The sequence below is a fragment of the Pezoporus occidentalis genome, unplaced genomic scaffold (genome assembly GCF_034315485.1).
Source record: "Pezoporus occidentalis ecotype Australia unplaced genomic scaffold, CSIRO_AGI_Poc_V1 ctg207, whole genome shotgun sequence".
Lineage (NCBI taxonomy): Eukaryota > Metazoa > Chordata > Aves > Psittaciformes > Psittacidae > Pezoporus > Pezoporus occidentalis.
This window is the reverse complement of record NW_026913932.1, coordinates 656,863-673,521: the sequence shown is the minus strand read 5'-3', so window position 1 is coordinate 673,521 and position 16,659 is coordinate 656,863. Positions and strand designations below refer to the sequence as shown.

The 16,659-nt window shown below is 40.0% G+C and overlaps 2 protein-coding genes across 11 annotated transcripts in view; one reads left to right on the top strand and one right to left on the bottom strand.

The window, feature by feature from the left end:
* Positions 1 to 13,122, top strand: part of SERPINE3 (serpin family E member 3) — a 41,666-nt gene extending 28,544 nt beyond the window's left edge. For 2 of the 4 annotated variants that reach the window (XM_062618947.1, XM_062618946.1), the window contains exons 3-8: positions 2,420 to 2,653; positions 3,935 to 4,132; positions 6,046 to 6,241; positions 7,320 to 7,420; positions 8,113 to 8,199; positions 9,530 to 9,815. In XM_062618947.1, the coding sequence (XP_062474931.1) occupies positions 2,420 to 2,653; positions 3,935 to 4,132; positions 6,046 to 6,241; positions 7,320 to 7,420; positions 8,113 to 8,199; positions 9,530 to 9,678 (965 nt within the window). In that variant the 3' untranslated portion in view covers positions 9,679 to 9,815. Of the gene's footprint in view, positions 1 to 2,419; positions 2,654 to 3,934; positions 4,133 to 6,045; positions 6,242 to 7,319; positions 7,421 to 8,112; positions 8,200 to 9,529; positions 9,816 to 12,487; positions 12,614 to 12,993 lie in introns of those variants that run through there. The other 2 variants (XM_062618949.1, XM_062618948.1) reach the window with 2 other exon arrangements.
* Positions 8,033 to 16,659, bottom strand: part of INTS6 (integrator complex subunit 6) — a 49,766-nt gene continuing 41,139 nt past the window's right edge. For 5 of the 7 annotated variants that reach the window (XM_062618939.1, XM_062618937.1, XM_062618943.1 and 2 more), the window contains one exon: positions 13,604 to 14,202. In XM_062618939.1, coding sequence (XP_062474923.1) covers positions 14,109 to 14,202 — 94 coding nt within the window. In that variant the 3' untranslated portion in view covers positions 13,604 to 14,108. Of the gene's footprint in view, positions 9,266 to 13,603; positions 14,667 to 16,659 lie in introns of those variants that run through there. The other 2 variants (XM_062618942.1, XM_062618940.1) reach the window with 2 other exon arrangements.

Below are 16,659 nucleotides of genomic sequence, written 5' to 3'. Positions count from 1 at the left end.
CAGTCCAGTCTGACTTCCCTCCATCCCTACCTACACACACAGGTGTCTGGAGAAACTGGGTGATTCTTCCCTTTAATTTCATGTAGAGCCTGTAAACATTGTTCAGTCTGGGTGCAAGTCCCAGGCCTCAGGAGGTCACCTCAGCATGAACCATCCCATGACAAATCATTACAGCAAGCAAAATAATGACAGACAGAAATGGAGGAAGAGCCTCCTAGAAACTGTGGGATTTTAGAAACACGAGAGCCTCTAAGTTTGCAGGACTCATGCTCCTGTTGGGCCTACACCTCAACCTTGTGTCCATCACAGAAGCTACCACCGCTGAACTACCGTGAGGAACAGGAGATCAGGACATTATTCAACTATTTTCATTGGTAGAGAACAAACTAGAGAATACTGAATTTTTGAATGACACTGAGCTCATAATTGCTACAAGCATTTTGGAAGACCAGAACAGAATTTTAAAGGATCCTTGAAAATCAGAGAAATGGATGAAGTGAATAGGACATAATTCAATAAGGACAAGTGCAAAATACTGCATTTAAAGGGAATAATCAGTGTTCAAATCAGGGAACAATGGGCCAAAGAAGAGTGTTTTTAGGAAAGGATCTGAGGGTTCCTAGGAATTAAAAAAAAATAAAATTAATGGGAAATATAATTGTACTTCAAAAAAAAAAAAAAAAGATACTGTTGGAGTTCATATAAAAAGAAAAGTTGCTTCTAACACACATGAAGCAACCTGTCATCTCTATCTGGCACTCCCAGGGCTCACCTGCAATAACAGGCTAGTTCAGGATGCCATCCTTCAAGAAACAAAACAACACATCAGAGCCAAGGGTAGCAGAGACAGACCTGGGGCAGCCAGGGAGATGCCTTTCCTGGGATGGGTGGCATTGATAATGGTAGGAAAAGGAGATGGCAGTATTGTGGCATTGGCAGCTCAGCCAGTCACAGTCAGAGGTGCTAGATCTAGCTAATCATAGAATCATAGAATAATTAGGGTTGGAAAGGACCTTAAGATCATCAGGTTCCAACCCCCCTGCCATGCAGGGACACCTCACACTAAACCAGGTCACCCATGGCTCTGTCCAACCTGGTCTTGAACACCACCAGGGATGGAGCATTCACAACTTCCCTGGGCAACCCATTCCAGTGCCTCACCACCCTTACAGTAAAGAACTTCTTCCTTATATCCAATCTAAACTTCCCCTGTTTAAATTTTAACCCGTTACCCTTTGTCCTATCACTACAGTCCCTAATGAAGAGTCCCTCCCCAGCATCCCTATAGGCCCCCTTCAGATACTGGAAGGCTGCTATGAGGTCTCCACGCAGACTTCTCTTCTCCAGGCTGAACAGCCCCAACTTCTTCAGCCTGTCTTCATACGGGAGGTGCTCCAGTCCCCTGATCATCCTCGTGGCCCTTCTCTGCACTTGTTCCAACAGTTCCATGTCCCTTTTATGTTGAGGACACCAGAACTGCACACAATACTCCAGGTGAGGTCTCACAAGAGCAGAGTAAAAGGGCAGGATCACCTCCTTCGACCTGCTGGTCACGCTCCTGTTGATGCAGCCCGGGATACGGTTGGCTTTCTGGGCTGCGAGTGCACACTGAAGCCAGCTCATGGTCATTTTCTCATTAACCAACACCCCCAAGTCCTTCTCCGCAGGGCTGCTCTGAATCTCTTCTCTGCCCAACCTGTAGCTGTGCCTGCAATTGCTCCGACCCAGGTGTAGGACCTTGCACTTGCCATGGTTAAACTTCATGAGGTTGGCATCAGCCCACCTCACAAGCGTGTCGAGGTCCCTCTGGATGGCATTCCTTCCCTCCAGCATATCAACTGAACCACACAGCTTGGTGTCATCAGCAAACTTGCTGAGGGCGCACTCAATCCCACTGTCCATGTCACCAACAAAGATGTTAAACAAGACTGGTCCCAACACCGATCCCTGAGGGACACCACTCGTTACTGGTCTCCAGCTGGACATTGAGCCATTGAACACAACTCTTTGTGTGCAGCCATCCAGCCAGTTCTTTATCCACTGAGTGTAATGGAAGCTCAGAGATGCCCAAGAAAAAATTACTTACCTTATGAACTGTAAAGGCTGTGTTTGCATGGAAGTGTGAGCCTGATGTGAAATCAGCCACTTGACATAATCTGCATTAGAGTGATTTCTACAGCAACATAAAGAGTGCTTTCCTATGCCCAGTGCGTCACCATCCTTGAAAGCAGCACTTGACAGTAATACCCTATAAAGTCAAGGGTGCTTCAGTTGTGATAGTGATTTAACTTTCAGAGGAACATCAGTGCTGCATCAGCATCAGCACTGGAGTTTGGAGCTGGAGAGAGCTGTGCAATCTCTGCTTTCCTTAACCTCAACACACTAATTACATTTTTTTCCCCTCTCTCTTGCCTGTCAGATCAAAGTGTGCAGGAGTTCTTACATGCAATGTACAAAGGAGTGACTGACTCCAGCCAAGGCATGGTGGTTCAGCTGGCATGTTCCTTCTTTGTGGATGCCAGAGTGCAGCTCTCACCCCATTTTGTTGCATGTGCTGTGCACTGGGCAAACAGCAGCCTGCAGCAGATCAACTTCACTGACCCAAACAGAAGCACAGCTCAAATACAGGACTCGATCACTGGTAACCTTGGAGGTAATGTAACAACCCATGAGAATGACTGCACATGAATAGAATCTAAAATGAAAGTAAAGAGAGAAATTGCATTTAACCAAGTATGAAGTATTTTTGCCACACTGTGTTGTTCAAACCAAGGCTGAGAGCCAGGAATGTCCATAATGCTGATTTCTAACGTGAAGAAAGAGCTGTAATAGTCTGAATCTGAGAGTATATATTTGCAGTATCCAGCTGGTAAACTCTTGACCTTGTTCCTCTAATTTTTAACATGGCAATCCTTCACAGTATTTTCAGTTTTAATGAGGAGCAGCCATATTCCCCAGGGACTGAGTCTGCTCCATTGAATGCTTTCATGCTGCTGTTGGGAAAGTGCAGGTCCATCAGCTCAGCAGTCACACTCTGAGTTGAGGAAGTCAAAATGTGAACTAAAAAGAATTTACTTTCCACAAGCAAGGAAAGTAATGAAATTAAATTCTGTGTTAATGAAAAAAATAATTGAAAAAGCAAGTCTTTAGAAGCCACAAAGCAAATCAATCCCTGATTTACCCCATCAGCTTAAGTTACGTGAGTGTTAATTTGGCCATCAACATGCAAGGTGATGTTAAACACACACATTAAAGATACTATTAAAAAAAGAGGTCTATCCTTCTCAGATGAACTGTTATAAGTGATACAGCTTCATGGTAGAAAAGTATTGCTCTAGAAGCAGGTACTAAAATGGGAGTTCATATTGTGGTGCTCACCTACATATCAGTGAATTAAAAGTGGATTGCACTGTCAAAAATTGCTGAGATACCCAAAGCAGGATCATTTGAACTGGCCAGTGAATAGGAGAGGGGGAGAATTAGGATATAAGCTTCAGTAGACTTAGTTACCTTGTAAAGTGGCCTGTCATCATGAATCCATTTCATGAGAGTTTTCTGGTGCTAACGATACGCTACTCCAAGATATGGGCACATTTCAGGTAGAAAAGCAGTTAGGGCCAGGGCATGATGCTGAGCAGTGAGCTACTGTCATCTGTGCTGTTCAGTGAGAAGCATAGTCCTGGCACAACTTCAGCCCTCAATACTGACCAACTCAAGCTGAGGAGAGCATGGATCAACAGGAAACCCCAGTGAGGTGCATGTACAGTTGCGGGGGGGGAAGGTAGGGGGTTTAGCAGTGCCTTGTGAGTTGTGCCTCTTGCCTTTAGGGATGAAGAGCAGTCCCAACTTGCTTTATTTACTCACACAGATTTGGCCTTCAGGCCTCGGTGAGTAGGATGACATGTGTCCCCCTCCCCATCTCTTTTCCATGCAGACAGGGATGTGTGCAGCATGAGCTTGGAGAGCGCTGTGTCGCCACTCAGCCGGGTTGCCTTGGTGAGCACCATGTACTTCAAAAACATGTGGCAAAAGAAGTTTTCCTTTATGGATACCCAGATGTTGTCTTTTACCACGGCAGAGGGCTCAACACTGAAAGTGCCCACGATGCATCACACAGCTGAAGTTAACTATGGTAACTGTCCTTAATCCAGATTTGCTCTATTGTATGACTTAGAAGTTTTATTTATTTAATTTCCACAGGTACCACACTAAGAGGTGTTACTTTCCCAGCTTGGAAAGGTAAAAAATTTCCCACCCCCTTAGCTTTTTCACTGTTTGTTCATTGAGTGTGTAAGTCCCAGAGAGAGGATAATATCATTGCACTGCACTGCACACCCATGCCCCCTGTCTCTGGTCACAGCCTGCCCCCAAGGCTTTAGGGTAAAATTGGAGATCTTTAGGGCCAAATTATGCAACAAAGCAGAGAGAAAGTTTTATGGACCTTATACCCAATCAGTGGATTACCTCAGGACAAGCTTAAACCAGTATAAACATAGGTCAAACTTTTATTTGCGTAATATGTGAATATAGTGTTTGCTCCTTTCAAAGGCTTGGAGTATGTGGGTTGCTGACAGAAGGGCTCATGTTGTAGGCCTAATTTCCTGTCACCAGGAATTCAACCATTTAGCCCTACAATCTTTCAAACTGTAAAAAGCTCCTTTCCTTTCTACGCTAGATTTCAGAACTGCACTTGGGTAAAAACCTTCCTAATTCCAAATCTAATTTTTTTCAAGACCAATTTATATCTCTTAGCATTGCTCCAGCTTTATCCCTTCAGTTAAATAGCTCCTCTTCAGCTTCCATATTTACTCCTAAATGCATTTGCAAGTCACCAAGCTGCCTCTGAATTTCCTCTTAGCTAAGCTGAAGATGCCAACCCCTTCAGATACTCCAATTCTCTACTAGTTCTTTTCTGCACTTTTCCAATTTAATCTTTCTTGAAAACTAATTACTAGCAATGTCCATAATGCTTTCAATGAGCCCATATACATGCTCAATAAAATACTCTTAGTATTTCTATGACTTGCTAAAAATACCTTGCATGGTGCACTACAGAATCAGCTCAGGGTGGTAACTCAAGGTTGACCACACCTGAATCTTTTTGCTTTCTCCATTTTTTTTTCCAGCTGATGGGTCCAAGGTAAATCAAGGTGAGAGAAATCTCTATAGGTACACACCCGATATTTCAATTCATCTCACTTTTTATTTCTTTCTGTGACTTGATTATCCTTGATAAAAGGGATCATTTAAAATTTGCTGATTGTCAGATTTGATAGGGCCAATTCAGTTTTTGCCACTAGAAATGCAAGAAGCATGTCTAACAAGTCATTTTGAAATTAATACAAAAGACAGGCCCAGTACAACAATGGAGAGGCATGAGATAACTTTCTTTCATTATTAAATGAAAACAGCTGTCTCCTATCAGGATCCAGAACACAGACCAAGAAAGATTAGCAATGACTTGTTATAGATAGCGGCATTTACAACACTGTTTATCCCTTTAACATGGCCACACAGAACAAATCAGCCTGGGGACAGTTAACACTGCTCTAATAAAATGTCAACATTACTGTTTAAACATGCCTATTACTATTTATACATGCAGTGTACTGCAGCTACTTTACATATTCTTTTTTCCCAGGCAATTTGTCAACTATATTTGAATACTGATTTAGAATATATATAATCCTTATGGGATGCTCCAAATTAGTTCAAGTAAGGAACGCTAAATATTTTGACTCAGTCATCTCAAGTCTTTGATTTTCTTTCTAATTAACAAATAAGGGATGAGGCATCCACGACTTCTCTAGGGTATCTGTATCTATCTCTCTCTATAGAGGTATTTCACACAATCAGCTCTGTTCAGATGAGCCACTGTTGTGAGTTAATAGCAACCTGAGCTGGCTGCTAATGCGCTAGAGACAACCTCTTATACCCCATTGCTGCAGTCCTGAACTGTCTGCTTACCCAGGCCTAGGTTGTGAGTTTTAGGGTTTTTTACCCACCTGAATGATGAAATAAAGATCTGTATTTGCCCACCCACAGGCCAGTTCAAGACAGCAGCTCTGGAGGCTTTCAGCATGGTTGAATTACCCTACCTGGGGGAGAAACTCAGCATGTTCCTAGTGCTTCCCAGCCACAGAACATCTTTGTCCCAGATTGAGTCACACCTTTCTGCCAAAAACATAACCATTTGGGCCAGCAGCTTAAAGAGAACAAAGATGGACATTTTTCTACCTAGGTAAGCAATGTCAGTACTCCAAGGTGGCTTCACTACTTCAGTTGTCAGAATTCTGTGTGACAGCACTGATACAAGCAGTGTACGAGGCAAAATCAAAGGAGGTGCTTTTGATTTTATTATTCATCACATGATCAGAAAACCTCCACCCCTTTCTTAAGCCATGAAGAGATGAGCTAGGAATGCCAAAACTTGCTGGTTCGTTCTGCACTGTTTCAGACACCAAGTATTTCAGTTGATCCTACAGATTTAACTTAACATTTGTTTGGGGTATAACAATCCTTTAAGAATCTACAAAGAGAGAAATGTTCTTGACTCTTTCCCACACTCCATTTTTCACTTTGCTTAAGGAAGGATAAATAGATAACCTTTAAGAAAACACAATAGCTTATTTTTACAACTTGTGAGTGTACTACGGAAGTACTCTGCAAAGAATTTGGGGACCCCCCACCAGTCATATCCATTTTTCTGTGCACAAAGAAAACTGTGCACAGAAGTTTCAGCCGTCAGTTTTCTGTCTTAGTCATTTGCTGCTGCTAGAAAATGCACATATCCCGGAGGTATTTTCTACCATCTATTCAAATGAAATCACATAGCAGGAGGCATCAGGTGCAGGAAGCCCTTTTGTGGCTGTACCTATTGTATGGATCAGCATGGAAGGGCTACATTATACATCTCACAATGCATTCCTCATGTTAATGAAGCACTGAAAACCAATTAGTACATTAATTTATTTTTTTTTTTCTACAAGCCAATCTTTGGCAAATGTTTCAAAGGGCCCTTTGCTACAGCCAGAAAGATTGTTAACAAGAGGACACCTGTTGAAATGCAGAGTTCCTGTGTCAAGAACACTGAGAGGCAGTTTGATTGCAATAGATAAAGGCAAGGGATTCCTTCTGTCATTGTCTTCAGGTTAAGATGACTTGCTTTTCTGCAAAGTACACTTATCAGACAGAATGCATTGGGCTAATACAGAAATAGATGAAATGCAAAGGCTTGAAATAAACTGCATCTATTCCACCTTTTAGCTCTATGAAACTGCAAATCCTGCATTTAAATAAAATCTCTCTATTAATTTCAGGTTCAGTATCCAAAGCCTTTTTGATCTAAAGACAGTTTTTTCTGCCTTGGGAATTAGAGATGCATTTGATCCCATCACTGCTAATTTTAAAGGCATTTCAGGTAAGAGGCTTGACTGCGTAAAAATGATCGCTGACCCAATAGTTCTAAACTCTTACATTGAATGATCCAGTAGACCTGAGCCTTCTGAGTTGATTGTGCTACTTCTTCTGTGAAACTCTAAAACACAATTCACAGCTGTTCTACTTTTTATACTATCTGTCCAGCAGCATCAGGTTACGACACAGTTGCTGCTGTTCCAGCTAAATGCCAAGGGACTGGAATCCTTTGGCTTAGCCAACCTTTAGGGAAGTTCAGGTTGTCATTGAATTAGTTGCCTGGCTGAAATACCTAACAGTTGTGTGATGCTTAGATTCTGCAGAAAAAAAAGGTAACAGCATTCTGAATTTTAATAAATAGAATCACAGACTGGTTTGGGTTGGAAAGGACCTTAAGATCACCTAGTTCCAACCCCTGTGCCATGGGCAGGGACACCTTCCACTAGGCCAGGTTGCTCAAAGGCCCATCCAACCTGGCCTTGAACACTGCCAGGGATGGGGCAGCCAGAGCTCCCTTAGGCAACCTGTTCCAGTGCCACATTAATTTAAATTTACTTATTTAAACAAATGTGTTTGCACTGAAATTCAGAAAATAACTATAAATATCCATTTCTGGGTTTGTTTTTTTTTTTTGTTTGTTTTTTGGTGGGCTTTTTTTTGTTGTTTTGGTTTGGTTTGGTTGGTATTTTTCTGCAGAGCAAGATAATCTTTATATTTCAGAAGCTATTCACAAAGCAGAGATTGAAATAACAGAAGATGGTACAAACGCATCAGGAGCTACAGGTAAATCAAATATACAGGCTGTACTTCTCACTTTAGGAGCTTATTACTACAAAAATAACTACTAGTCTTTATTTATTTATTAAGGCATAGTGGCATTTAAATGTGTTCCTACCTAAATTTAAACTTTTATAATTAACACACTTCCATTTTGCCTTTGCAATTGCTCATAATAACTCTATAATATTTGATCTCAGACCAACACTAAAGACTCAAGTGAAATCCAGCTTTATCAGCCCACAAAAAATCCAGTTTGAGAAAATAAAACATTTTTCTGTCAGTTAAATCTGTTTGCTCAGATTATAAAAGCAAAAAATAAAAAAAGGTTACTAATATTTTATCTATAGCTCCTGAACTGTTACAAGCTTTGTATTTTGAAGATGATCTCTTTGATAGCATTAAAGGCAACGACGGGGAAGTTTTGTCTCCTTGAAGGCAGGCTTCTCTCTTACACACTTTGCAGTGACCTTCATGTGCAGTAGCTTCTGCTAAAAGCTCATTCATGTGAACAGCTGGGGCTGGCTGAGTGGGGAAATCTAGAATAAAATCTCAGCTATGGACTTCAGAGTCAATAAATGACTCTCACAAGCTGAATGGCATCTCAACAGAAATTCTCCAGTATAATTTCCATAAAACTAAAATTACTGAGCTGTGCAATCCCCATTTTTCTTCTACTTTTGGTCACATGAGCCTTATCAAGGAAAGCTCCTTCTTTTTTGCTTCCCTTTTGGAAGCCTCAGATGCTCCAGAGCTGCTGCAAAATCCGTGTGAAGGGCAATGGCAGTCCTAGACCCCTGTGTAGTTTATGCACGCATTACCATTGCTTGCTTGCTTCTCTTGAGATGCTGAACATGTTTCTCAAGCTGTTCAAACACCAGCACAGTAGAAGGGTGATAGTTAACCATATCTCACCTTTCTGCTTCCCTGGTCTGTGCCAACTGTAGATGTACTCCACATGCACATTGCAAACACTGGTGGCCCTTAACTGCAGATCAGGGCAAGAGATGGGACTCTCCCATTTCTTTTCCTTTCTTTCAGGTGGAAATCCAAGAGGCAGCATTAATTGGGGCTGTGGTAACAACAAAAATTGTATTACCTTTTCAAAGCCAGACAGACTCACTTCAACAACACACACACAAACCACCTGCACGTTGCCTCACAACGCTTACCTTGATCATTCACCCAGACCAATTTCACTGCTGGATAAAATTGTTTTATTCTTAAAGCAGAGGAGCAAAACTCAAAGTACTAAACATCAGAGCTTGAGGGCACTGTACAGAAGATGGAAAGAAAATAGACACATTTTACTAATATTTTCTGTGTTGCATTACAGCAATGGTGTTACTAAAAAGATCTCGAACACCTATTTTCAAGGCAGACCGACCTTTCACATTTTTCCTGAGAGAAGCTAATACAGGTATGCATGCTCTGTGTTTCAGCAGCAGAATCCTTCACCAAAATCAATTAACAAGTTCTTTGTAAATAGGACATCTTTTTCAGTCCAGGAAATTTCAGCAACTACAGAAACAGTAGCCTTAGGGATTTTAAAGCATGAGGAACACAGTTTAAAAAGAATGCATGATAGTCATAGAAGTCAGGGAAGCCAGGTTAGCCTCTCTTATCTATGGTTTAGTATGGTTTAGTACATGCTAAACTAGCTTTTTACTACAAATATAAGGCCTAGAAAGATCTTACAGATCTTGAGTTGCTGCAGTGGGTCCAGAGAAGAGCAATGAGGCTGGTGAAGGATCTTGGAACACAAATCCCCAAGCTGAGGGAACTGGGGTTGTTTAGTCTGGAAAAGAGAAGGCTTTCTACCACTATCTGAAAGAAGGCTATAGTGAGGTGGGGGTTGGTCTCTTCTCCCACGTAACAAGTGATAGAACAAGGAGTAACGGCCTCAAACTGCCAGGCAAGGTTTAGATTGGGTATTAGGAACAACTTCAACGGGAGAGTAGTCAGGCATTGGAACAGGCTGCCCAGGGAAGTGGTGGAATCACCACCCCTGAAAACATTCAAAAAATGTGTAGATGCTGAGTGATATGGTTTAGTGGTAGACTTGGCAGTCCTGGGGTAAGAGTTGGACTTGATGGTCTTAAAGGCTTTTTCCAACCTAGTTCATTTTATGATTAAATGCCATAGGATTAGAGACTGACCTCCACAGGGCAATTCAAATTACAAATGGGCTAGATCAGCTAGACTAATATCGGAAGAAAGAAATCCTTTCCTATAAATGAAACTTATCCATGCATATACAGATGGCACAGAGCAAACAGACTTCTGCCTTTAGGCACAAAGACCTGAAACACCCTGTATTAATTCCTACCTTAGCAGTTTCTAGGGGGATAACTCAGAAATTCTGAAGACCAACAATCTTTTGCCTAGCTACAGCTCACAAAAATGCAGAAAGAGTTTCTCTTCCCTCATATTTTGAATATCAGCAGCTTTGAGGAGATGATAGTTTTACACATCTGGACCCTTCGCTACTTAGCACCCTCATGAGCATTTAGGTTATCAAAAGCCACGGGTATTCACTGTATGTCATCAGGTAACTTGGCTCTGCAAAAAGCTTAACTTGTATCTTCACTTTTGCAAAGAAATGACCAAAAAAAAACCCAAGAACTTGTATTTCTTTTGCATCTTACAACTTTTTCTGGCAAATGAACTTCCCCAGCCCCAAAACAAGACCAAGAAAAACTCCAAACAGAAGTGCAGAACACATCTGAAAAAGTGAAACATCACAGCACTCCCTTGCTTCAGTATGAGATGTATAGACTAATTTCAAATGTCCAATCATACAAGTTACTCCAGAATCTCTGCCAAAGGAAAACACTATATAGCTCATTAGCAACAATAAAGGAGAACTGCATTATTGCACCATTTAGCATGTGCTTGCTCCTCCAGAGTATCAGGCCACCTCCAACAGCTCTTAACCATTCTTAGCAATGCAGTAAATTTGCACCTGAAGTATTTTCCTAAAAAGCTTTCAAAACCACAAGTTTCTCTTGTAACTGGGGTCATATCTATTTAGATTTTCAGGGAACATACAGCCATTTATAGCACTCAGTAAGACACTGGGGCCTGTCAAGAAGCCCAAAGACAGTCATTTTCCTTTTCCACTGCCAAGCAACACCCACTGTTCTCTCAGTCAGTGAATACCTGTGTATGTAACACTCTGCTTTAAAAACCTGGATCTTATGTTTTAAAAGAGATGTGTTTGCATTTTGTTCAAGAGAAAAGCACTACTTTGGTGTTTCAAGCATGCTTTTGGTGATCACTGTCATTCAATGAATAGAAGTACTTTTACTGGGCAAATACAGAATCTAAAAAAAGGCACTAAAGCTGATCTATGAAACCAAAGCCACAGACTGTTCAGGATTAAGAACAAATGAATTTTGATAAATAAAATTGCTCACTTTACAGTGTATTTTTGTATATAAAAAGGAAGGAAATCAGATTGTAAAATAGGATTTTTATGATAACAAAATATATAATTTTTAATCAACTCAAAATCAGAAGCACATTTCTGATATTTAAGCTTTCTAATGCAAAAAGTGAAAACTGAAAATATTCAGTCATTTTGTTTGTTTAGACTTAGTGACTCAAGTTGTTTGGATATGAAAAGGGGGAAAAGGTAAATAAGGCCTGCTTGTAATAGATTTTATTAACTTAGAGGTACTTAAAACTTACTATCCCCATAAATTTAACAATGAATCTTCATTAAGGCCAAAAGTCTTCACTGTATCAGTCTTCTAGTAATAGCAGAAATATATTTTCTAGGACTTAAAATAGCATCGTTCTGCCTGAAATAATAATTTGGGGGGGGGGGGGGTAATCTGAATTTTGGGTTTGAACACATTTCCTCTGGAGGATAGGCAAGGTAACAGCAATACAAGCAACTGATCCACAGATGCAATTAGTCTGAAACAGTGATTTCATTCAAGGGGTTGTAATAACCTCTCCTGAAACTACAGTATCAACACAACGAAATGAAACTAGGCTGTTTTGCTCAGTTCAGAAGCAATTCCTTAGGCAATGGTTTGAGTAAGTTGCACGGTTTTGGCAAATTTCTGATTTGGGCTACCAATATTTGGAAAGGCCTTTTAGTTTCTCAATACAGAAATGTTCAAATCATTCTAAGGCAAGCATCAATTGCAGCTGATTTTTCCATATAAGGAATGCATGATCACAAATCTGCTAGTTTCATGCTTAATTTATGTATTTAAACTGTACTACACTTTGAAAATGCAGTCCCAAACTGAAATAATGTTAATATGGCTTTCATTTACAGGTTCAGTACTCTTTATGGGAAGAGTTACAAATCCTTCATAATAAACACTAGGCAAACAAACTGTCTTCTGTTGCTCATATGGCGCGCTTTCCTTCAATGAAATGAAAGGCTACATTATATGTACTTATTAAAACACTGGTTTAAACATTGCTTTTTCTTGCAAAAGTTATAATCTTTATTTCCCTGTTCTAAAGTAAAAAACTTGAGAATAAAATTGAAATTAAAGCCTGGTCCCAGACTCAGTTATAATCAGCTGAGACAGTAAGGTAACCAGCAAATAGCAAAATGCTGTGAAATCGAGTTCAGAGGCTATTTCAAGACAGACAGAACAGGTAGGAAGCAGAAATACCTATTCAAATCAGTGACCAAATAAATATTATTACTAAAAAATGTACTACATTTACTACCTTTTATTTTACTTTTTAAAGAGAATACAGCATAGAATGGACATTCCTAAAGAACACTGAATGAGGCTAAAAACATCTAGAAAAATGCTTTTTTTCCAGCATCCTGACAAAAACTGGGATACACTGAGTGTTTTAGTACAAGATTCAGCAACTCATGGTACAAACATCGGAAACCTAGGCCCATAAAGATTTTTGGGTGAAGACTGCAAACCACTGATCCCTAGGAAAAGCAGAGGGGAGCTGTTCCCACTGAACCACAGCAAACTTCCCAGAAGTTAAGAGCATCTAGCACAGATGAAGAATGTGGCCAATAAAGTGATACTTTGTGTCCAAGGAGCAGCAGCTTCTGGCTGTTCTGCATTCATAAGCACGTAAAAACTTCTGACGCAGAAAAACTGTGCAGCAGCCTCAAAGGCTATTGACGTCTGCTTTACTATATTGTATCCTCATATAACTGTGGGGTTTATCATTGCTGCAGATGTGCACATGGGATATCATTTTGTTATGCCAAAGTCACCAACGAGTACACAAGGTATCATCCTACTGTAGTTGCAATTCAGGATTAGCTTCCTCTCGCTCATTCTCTTGATTAAGAACAGAATATCCAGTGATACAAAATTGCTCTTCATTCTTTAACACTGATATTAGAACATACAAGCTGTGGAAAGTGAAGGCAAAATAAAATAAAAACTGTACACAATCCTACACAAAGGTTAAAATAGAGATTTTATTGATGGAATAACAAAAGTGCTTTTCTTAAATATTTCTCAAAATACATTTGTACAACTTACAATAATATATCCAAAATAACTGTATATACAAAACATTACCTTGTTTAATGTAGGTGCTTTTTTTTTTTTTTGCCTTTTTTTTTTTTGAAAATTACAAAGCAACTTTTTGGCAAAGTTCAACCTTAAGAGGTGATAGTTTTGAAGGTTGGATTAAGAAAAATAGAACCTGAGGGAAAGTGACGCTTAAGTCCACGACAAGCAAGAAGTTCTCCATTTAGTTAAATAAGAATGTTTTTGTAGTATTTTTCACATTACAAAAATAACAGAAGTGAAGAAAAAAGATGATGGATACTTTTCTCATTTTATAGAGCAGCTTCTCATTCTTTCAGATACAAGAACTTGAGATAAAAGCGCATGTCAAAAATGAATGCAAGTAAGGACAGCAGAGCCCTGCTGTGGCTTTCTCTCATGTGCAGTTTTTTCTTAGGTGCTGTTGATATGGTTGACCTGATTGGATCTGCGATGGATTTCTTCCAGAAAACTCTCAAGCTGTTCTATCAGCATTCGTTTTTTAAACCTGCATTTAAAAGAAAGCATAATAATAGATGCAGCACACAGTAACAAATGAAACATCATTCACAAACCTTTTATTGAACCCTGGAAACTTCAGTTGTTATTTTAGGTCCTGTGCATGCTGAGGTGATATATATCTCATCATAGGTACATATGTTGTCTCTTAAAGTTCTAGTAAGCTCCTAACTTGCTTTTCCATTTAATACAAAACTATGCTTACCACAATCTATTCTATCATGTTTCTGAACATCACTCAGCCCTCAGAAATCCAGGAAAAAGAGAGTCACGTGTTTGCTGTTTCTAGAAGTTCTGAAGTATAGAAGTAAAACATATGTCAAAAGAACTATAAACTTAAAGCTGGCAAGAATTTTTAGGGATTATTTACATGCCTTCATGGTGCATTCAACAAAGTTAAGTGAAGATGGTACTGGTGAAGGAATGGCCATTATAGGGTACAGAGCAGATTTCCTGACAAGAAAATACAAATCAGAAGTTTGAGAAAGAAATGAAAGAAAACAAAGATGTAACCCAAACCCAGAGTCTCTGCAGTTCTATTCCATATTGATTACGTACATTTGTAAAGCAGACCATTTTGTCACCTTCGCTTACACCCCTGCCTTGGCACACAAAGCTCCTTGCTGTTTCCAGTTAGCCTTCCCCTCCCTTTGCAACGTTTGTGCACCACTTTCTCAACTTAGTACTATTTTGAACTATACACTGAGTTCAGTCCTGTGACCTTTCTAAACCCCAGCAAAACCCTCTAGTCCCAGCCAGGCCTCCCAGGCCATGTTCTTGTCTCACAGAAACATGGCATCTGCCCCTAATTCCCAGACCACAGACCTCCCCACAATCCCAGCTTAACTATTGGGAAACAAGCTCCCATTCCCAAGCGCATACTATCTTGTGAATACCTGTGTTCTGAGCCCTTTCCCATCTTTCTCATCACAGTTCTCCTCAGTAACCCCACGGAAATCCCACACATCAATTACTGCTTCCCCTCCATTCTCCCTCATTGCTTTCACAACTGCTCCCTGCTTAATGAAAAGCATTAACCTGGAAAACAGACAATTATTCGTTCTTATTCCCTCTAGCAAAAGCCTTAAGCTAACAGCAGTGCTATAGTATATAAAAACCCAGTGAAAATTTAGCATGCTCATATTCTGTGCAAGTGACTGCGCAACATTACTTCCCAGAATACCTTCAAGCCCCTCTGAAGCAGCTGTACAAGTCAGCAGCAGATAATTCCTACAAACTTAAAACATGATGGAAGGTGGAGAAAAAACACATTGCTAACTATTCTCACCTTACTGTTGGCACAAGAATTTGGGTTTACAGTGCACTATGTCGAGCCCTTCAGTACATCTCACTGAAAGTTCCTTTCCAAATGCTGAACACTGCAGCAAACAACTTTTTTTTCAAGGCAGCAGAAACAATTTACCACATAAAATATTATAATGAGCATATTTAAGCACTGACTACAATTCAACTGCTCACTCTACTAGGAATATTAGTACCCTTAATAATAGAACTTCCTTGAGTAGCTATTGCGCTTAAAGCTTCATTACTATTTTGTAATTGGTTGTATGAATTCTTGCCAACACTTTTATCACAAGTGGGTATTGCTCAGCATTTTGCCTAGGTAAACACTTTGGGCTTTGCTCTGTGTATTGTTAGCTTAAAGCTCTTAATTTAAAGAATAACTGAACGGGAATTGAATTTCTTATAATGAGAAGTTGGCTGATTTGGAGAATGTTAATATGTGTTTTGTCAGATTTTGCTCTATACTGTTTAGCAGAGAATAAAAAAATAAACTTATTCTTAGTGCTAGGACCATAAATGGATTGCTATGCCAACTGCAGAAATACTAAAGACTTCTCCACTACCTAGGCTAATTCTTTTTAGCCCCTTCCTAAACAGCTCTTCATCCTCCAAAGTTACAGCCATCTATTGGTGAGATGTGTCTCTTGTGTTCAGGAAGGACTCTTTATAAGCACTGAGCCAAATGTGCGTCACTAAGCATTTGAAAAGCCTTTGTCAGACTAGCGAAGTATTGAAATAGGGATGTGTTATCTCCTCAGCTTTAGTATTTTCACAATTGAAGAAATGGAAGAATGTAAGAAAAAAAACATCAAACCATTATCTACCTCATCTTGATTTCTGCCTCTCAAAAATGATAGCTTTTCTGCTACCAGAAGAGGAACTGTTGAGGTAGTCAGTTTGCAAAGGAAGCTGAAAACTGCGGATTGTTGTAGAAATCCTCCTCTCTCTTCATAACTCTCTAGTGAACTAATCTCCAAAACTGAACCAGGACTGTTTTATACGCACACTTTGTTGCTGAAATGCTTGAGAGTTTACAGATCTTTGGCGCAGGGAAAGAAAGCAGGCATCCCAAATTTGAACTGTATTCTGTGGCACTGCGAAGGTCAGCTATCAGTTAACAAAACAAGACTTTGACAACTCT